The sequence below is a fragment of the Rhipicephalus microplus genome, chromosome 4 (genome assembly GCF_043290135.1).
Source record: "Rhipicephalus microplus isolate Deutch F79 chromosome 4, USDA_Rmic, whole genome shotgun sequence".
NCBI lineage: Eukaryota > Metazoa > Arthropoda > Arachnida > Ixodida > Ixodidae > Rhipicephalus > Rhipicephalus microplus.
The window spans coordinates 47,391,134-47,397,862 of record NC_134703.1 but is presented as its reverse complement, the minus strand read 5'-3'; the positions used below and the strand labels follow the sequence as shown (position 1 = coordinate 47,397,862).

General features: G+C 42.5%; 1 protein-coding gene across 1 annotated transcript; it reads right to left on the bottom strand.

Annotated features, from left to right (window-relative positions):
• Nucleotides 1-1,398: 1,398 nt before the first annotated feature.
• Nucleotides 1,399-4,303, bottom strand: LOC142813903 (uncharacterized). Its single transcript, XM_075891863.1, has 3 exons — nucleotides 3,883-4,303; nucleotides 2,180-2,197; nucleotides 1,399-1,490 (listed from the first exon to the last, which is right to left on the bottom strand). Exons 1-3 carry the CDS (start codon nucleotides 4,136-4,138, stop codon nucleotides 1,399-1,401), a joined length of 366 nt encoding a protein of 121 aa, XP_075747978.1. The 5' UTR covers nucleotides 4,139-4,303.
• Nucleotides 4,304-6,729: the final 2,426 nt, after the last annotated feature.

Sequence of the window (6,729 nt, the reverse complement as noted above, 5' to 3'; positions counted from 1 at the left end):
CTTGAAATAACGCTAAACTCTATTTTTCCATACCTCTCTCTATCCCAATGAGCCTTGCGCCTTGCGCACGATACCCAGCCTAGCCATTACGAATTAGCTTCATTTATAGGTTACCATTGCTATATTGAGCAATTTTATCTATTCACGTCACATTGACGGCTCAGCATCTGAAGACCGATTCAACCCAACAAGATAACCATTTTACATTTTTCGTACAGCTAGTTGCCAGTAGACTTAGAACACCCAAGTTCGTATGTTCTAATTGGTATTTCACGGTGCGTGATGACAGCAAAATAAACTTACGGGCTCACTAAGACTAAAGCTCGCAATAATATTTCCATCTCATAAAAGGTCTGCGGCCGTCTCAAGTGATAGGAGCACACACATGCAAAGTTGGTGAGTTGGCCAGGGATGTCAATTTTTTTTTGTGAGAAATTACCGTAGTGGTGCGCTCGTCATGCTGAATAAAACACTGCTTATACTCATGTTATCCAACAAATACGAAATAAAATAAATGTGAAAGTGTGGAGAGGTTGGTTTCATAAAAATATTTTTTATTCATTTGTCGCGATTGCGATATTTCTGCAATACACCCGGGCCTTCAAATTCGGCACTGCATGCTTTGTCCACGACATGTCCATCCGTCGAAACAGTCCACCGATGTCCTCCAACAGATACGCGCTCACAGAAACAGCCGTTGCATTCGTGTTTGGTTCACGCTGTTGGTCTTTGCTTCAGGTTAGCATAGAGTAGTCCATATATCTAAGCAGCCATAAAAAGAAGTATATTGTCTTTGGCATTCAAACGAATGGTTTACTACACAAGGCGGAACTATTTAACGTGTAGTGGGGCATCAACAAAAAACATAGTTCATCACAGCAAATGGACGATAACAACAGAGGAAAGCCACAAATATTGCGGGACTTCCTCTTAAAGGAACGTGGGCGAAACGAAGCCGTAACTGTTGGCCAGCTTTCTGCCTTATGTAACTGTCCTTCGAGAAAGCATACGAGTTAATTACAAATATATGTGCGTTTGTACATCCTAATTACAAAAACTTTTTGAACGTCTGTAGGCGTCCTTCAAGCTTCCGATGGAGGCGGAAATGTTGTAGGCCCGTGTGCTCAGATTTGGGGATTTGGGTGCACGTTGAAGAACCCCAGGTGGTCTAAATTTCCGGAGCCCTCCACTACAGCGTCTCTCATAATCATATAGTGGTTTTGGGACGTTAAACCCCACATATCAAATCAATCAATCAATCATCTAGCATTATTGGTAAAATCTCAACTCAATTGCAGTCTCGATAGAGCCACTTGGTTAAGCGGAACGACCTTCTGTCGAGGTACACAGAATAGAAAACTTACGTCACAAAAGCTAGTACTTACCTGGGACAAGTCTTCAACTCGTAGATGTGCAAGTGTTCTTTAAAAGCGCGAGGGCCAAAACCACGACCAGTAAGCTCTTTCTAGTGGTGATCTCTGATGAACCACCTGGAAAACAAAAATGTTTTGGAAAATTAATAGCTTATTTGCGAATACGACTGTGCAACTGTGGGGCAGCTAGCTGGATATATATTTTCGCTCATTGTTGGACATTGAAACTGAGCGAACACATTTGTAAAACAAGAGTGCCAACATGGGCGCTGTTTCACTGCTGCAAGACCTATTCTGTTACCAAGATTCAAGATTGAACGGCATATTGCATGAAATATTTGAAAATGCTGACGATTCTGCAAGCCTAACGCACAAGTTGAAATGTGCATACTGAAAATATAAAGAATAGGCCAACTAAATGCTGCAAGCATCGATAGGCTGTGCACAAATTAGAATTATTTTCACCCAGGTAAACCTACAAAATTCATTTTCTACATTTATACACCACCCCGTTTTTACGGCCTCTTACCTGAGACTATACAAGAAAATATATGAGGAAGTATATCGGCTTCACCGAACTTCCGACGCTGGAGAACATTTACTGTGTGTCTCTGTAAGCGTTTTTTCTCTTGAAATTCTTATCCATTAACGAAATATCTGCACGCGACTTTCTTGAATACTGATTTCAATAAGTTTTCAAACTATGCTTAGTTTTGTGCAACATCAGGGGCAGACTTAATGTATTCTTGCCGTTTTTACATGTTCTCGGATTTCGTATGAAACTGAAGTGAGGTGGATGTACGTACCTGTTAAATAAAGATAACCTGAAAGAAACAACACATTGTTGCTAATGATACATCATTGTGCTTTCTGTGACACTGCACAGCACAGCACACAGGTTTACACTACCTGCCCTATATAAATAAGGCAGAGATGTGGTAAAATTTCAGTATAAGGCTTCTCAAAAAGCTGGTATAAGTTTTTGCGCTTACCAAACAAAATCACACATCAGACTTTTTTTTTCTTTTTTATAGATACACGTATATTGCTTTTTATAACTTTCAGGTGATGTTCATGCGTTTGAGAGAACAAAGCTCATCACTCTGAACGTACTTCATCCGTAAAGTGACATTATTGTCAAAACAGGAACATGCTCGAAGCGACACCTCATCTTCGCCGTCGTTGAAATATTTCTAAAGCGATTCCAATGCATTACGACTTGGTGGAGCGTGAAATTGAGTTTTAGCTCATGGTGTATCGTTCTTAGATTGCATTGTGTGCCTTATGCAGTTATTTCACAGAAAAACTAACACGCTGACACGTTCATTACAGGCCTGTCACTCTCACGTTAACTTACTAACTTTTCTTAATATGAGCATGAAAAAAAGAATATTATTCTTCGCGAAAGTTCGGATTTTTAACTATATTTGAACCACTCTGACAGACCATTTATTTTGCTATTGCAGTTAGGAGAAACCTCATAACGTGTACACTTCCCGGACACGCAGTATTTTGATCTAAGTAGTCAGTATGTATTAAAAAATAACACGAAAGAACATTCCTTTTGTGAAACTAACTAGCACGGTCTTGGCGCTAGAAACTAGCGTCCACATATACTTCATTTTAATCCACTTTTATGAGAACAATCGTAATAGTGTATTTTCTTTGTTCCGTCCTACGCGTTTGAGTGCACCGAGCGTTTTACAAGGTGCCTGTCAGCAGTTTTCGCTGCGCATCCCGTCACTTAAGATCTACATCTTTTAAGTTTTTTTGTTAATACGAGGGAAAGGGGTGAGCTCACAAAAGCGTCATGTTCCCAATAAGGTTTGCATACATTCTTATTCAGATTGATCAAGGATCACAAGAAGCATGACAAAAATAAAAGAAATAAAGCTGTACAGTGTGTACTGTACGCTTTCATGTACTACCTCCGGGAGTTTCACTTAACGTGATGATAGCAGCTATCAAGATCAAATTTCCGTGAGCCTAGGACATCTTACTTCAGTATTTCAAGATTAACCAGATATTTCTACTCTTGAGGCTCCTCGCCAATAGGCATTCAGTCTAATGCCCCAGAAGACCTGCGAAACGTGTTGTGTGCCTACAGGGGATATGGATCACACAGACATTTTCTGAAGGCGGCATTACACCTTCAGCAAGACTGTTGAGCTTGGAAGTGCGGCATATTTAAAACCAGTGGCAAAGCATCATACGTGCGTCACGTGCCACAAAAGCGCCGTTGAAGTTTTAGTTTTGTGGGGCACGAGCTTTAACGAATAGTTAGCAAATAGAGCAACCTCTGTGTGTGTGTATGCGTGCGTGTGCGTGCGCGCGCATGTGTGTGTGTGTGTGTGTGTGTGTGTGTGTATGTGTGCGTACATGTGAGCGCATGCATGGGGTATAGTATATCAGGGGAACAGTCCAGACTGGCATCACTTGCATTTGATCAAAGCAACTTCGTTTCTTTCTCGCATACCTGCTATTCCACTTGCGAGGCTCACGCACTCACCAGGACTGTAGACTGTCCTACGACGCACCTCGTAGTCGGTGCCCGGTATCTCGAGCACGCATTCGAATGTCACCGACTGCGGCAACTGCTCGGCGCTGAACGAGCGCGACAGCTCGATGTCGTACGTGCCATTTGTCTTGCGTGTTCGGGGTCTTCCGGGCTGTACCTTGGTGCGGCGCATGTCCGGTGTGATGCTGAAGAGCCGCAGAGTGGGACGCGGGTGCAGCCCCAAGGCGCCGCAGTGCACCTCCACCATCGTACCGCTGCCACTGAAGCTGCCCGGACTCGTACCCGGCCCAGTGGAAGCGGTATCAGCGGGAACACCCACACGGGCACGTGCGGCGGTGCCAAGGGATGAAGCGGCTGCAGGAGGTGCTGCCGGCGCTGGTGTGTTCACATATATGAGAGTGAAGTTTTTCGCTGGCACTGCGAGGTGAACAAACGAGGGTGCGAGTGGTCATACGAGGAGTAAGCGCAACACATCTCTATATCCGAAAAAAACAACAACTACTAACTAGCTCGAATTACTATCTTCCTAAAATAGCTTGGTTATGCAGGGGATTTGACTACGCAGAGAGTAGCGAGTACTGAAATAAAAGAAATGCGCGCATCTCCACGAAGCGATTCATGACGAGTGGGCGAAGCTGTGGGTATCGTACTGGTCAGTATTTCTATGTTACCCGAGCGTTGCCCCACATAACGTAAATTGAGTGACATAAAGTGTATATTCAAAAGTGACCTTATTTCACTTTACATTCGCCTTAGACAATTCAAGGATGATTCAGAAACTTGCCAAAAGTGGACAATATGACTCCAAAGTGAATCCACGAAACCGCCATCTTACCCGTGGCCAGACATCATCTTAATATGAATAATTTGTCGGGAGGTATGGTGCTCGACGTGTGCTGCTTTGCTTGAGAAGCCTAATTATCTAGGCACGTTTCAGTATAGATACACGCGCCAATACTCTTCCGTTTTCTTAGAATTAGCCGATGTCTACATTGAAATTATTTATAAAACAATTCTGTGAGTGTGTGTGTGTTTCACATATGTTTAGGCTCAGTTCTATGCCGTGACCACAACTGAAGACAAGTCAACTTTCTAAGGAGTTTCGCCACTAATCATAGGGAAGTACTTCAAGCAGACATCACATAAGCTATAAACATGTTGCGAGTTTCATTTTTGTGCCGCCTTTTGTAATCTATGCATCTGCTGAGAAAATGCTCTACTAAAATCAAGCTACATCGGAACGTGCGCCATTTACTTTATCAGTCTCTGTTATTGTGTTTTTTATTCTCCAGCTTATTCAGTTAATTTTGTACACTGATCTCATTTTAGAGGATACCAGTTTGGAATAACACAACGTTCGCCCAACGCAAGTGCTCCTGAAGGGATGCTTCGTCTAATAGCACTCCGTCTAAAATATGAACCCACGTCTTAAGCACTCTATAAGAAGACCACGAACTGTTCAAAATGCGTTAAAACACACCTAGTTTGCAGCGATAGTTCTTTTAACACGATGCATCATTTGTTTGCTGTATTGTCTAACTCTAATGATGAATTTTTTGGCTACTTCGACTGTGTCTTTCAAAAGTGTCTTTCAATATACTTTGTATACTACGCGTTTCAACAAGCTTGAATCTGTGCATTATAAAATTTTTGTAATCCATACATTATTCATGTTGTTCTTAAGGCGGAGGAAAGACCTCATTTATTCCTTGTTGCGGCAGCACATTCTCAGATTATGTCACCAACCAGCAACTTTCCAAGCTTACTTAACGTTGTAATTAGTTCAAACTACTAGTTCAAGCACTTCTTCGCAGGTCTCAAAGAAATAATTTAGTACAAATTGCTCTTTGAAGACGCTGAGTGTCTTACAGAATAAAAAATGGGGGACCCTTAAGCTTCGCCTTCAAGAGTTGAGTGCGATAGTTATATTCTGGTTATAGTTCGTACTTCAAACACTTGGCGTTTGAATTCTTTGCGAATTTGCTATGTACCCACTGCGTGGTCAATAGGATGAAGTATAACGTGTGTGCCTTTTGCAGTGGGTGACTGGCTACAAACTAGGAAACCATTACGATAATCCCGTGTTCCAGCGGCCGATGGCTATGTACACTTGTATCAAACATTACGGCAAACTCATGTTTTATGGTGAAGCATTTACACAGGATGCGTCTGTTTGTAAAGCACGAAAATCTATTTTCCGGCATTTCCAATTGGATGAATTTGTTTTCACTGCATTCACATGCAGGGGCGTGGCTGTGTGGTAGAACACCCGCTTGCCATGGACACGACCCGGGTTCGATTCCCGATGAAACCCAAAATATTTTAAAAATATTTCAAGATAGCTCTTTACACTAATGGTGAGTAGGCGCGTGTTCTGCAGCATTAAATCAATGACCACCTTTATACCACACGCTCAAAGTATAACACCTACTCAGCGTATCATACATGTCTGCCAAAAAGCGCCTGTTGCGCTGAATTATTACGTGCAGGGTAGTCGAAAGTTCATCTTTGAACGCTGTCATAGGATAACGTATAGAATAGTGGGCTGCAAACTTTTGATCATCCCTGTACATTCAGCAACACAAAATTTCAGACGAAATGTGCTTTCGCACGTGCTGAACTACAATTTCTGGAAAGTTTGGAACGAGACAACGTTGTCACATGGTAGCTACTCGGCGGAGCTTGCGAGCACTTTCCAAATACTGTTTGGCAAAGAACGACGCGTCCATTCCTAGATCCATGCGGCGCGCAAGCACCCGTGTCGGGTGCCCCGAATATGATGTTTCTGGGGCAGCTTTAACAATGACACGGAGCAAAAAACAAAACTGCCTTATGTGA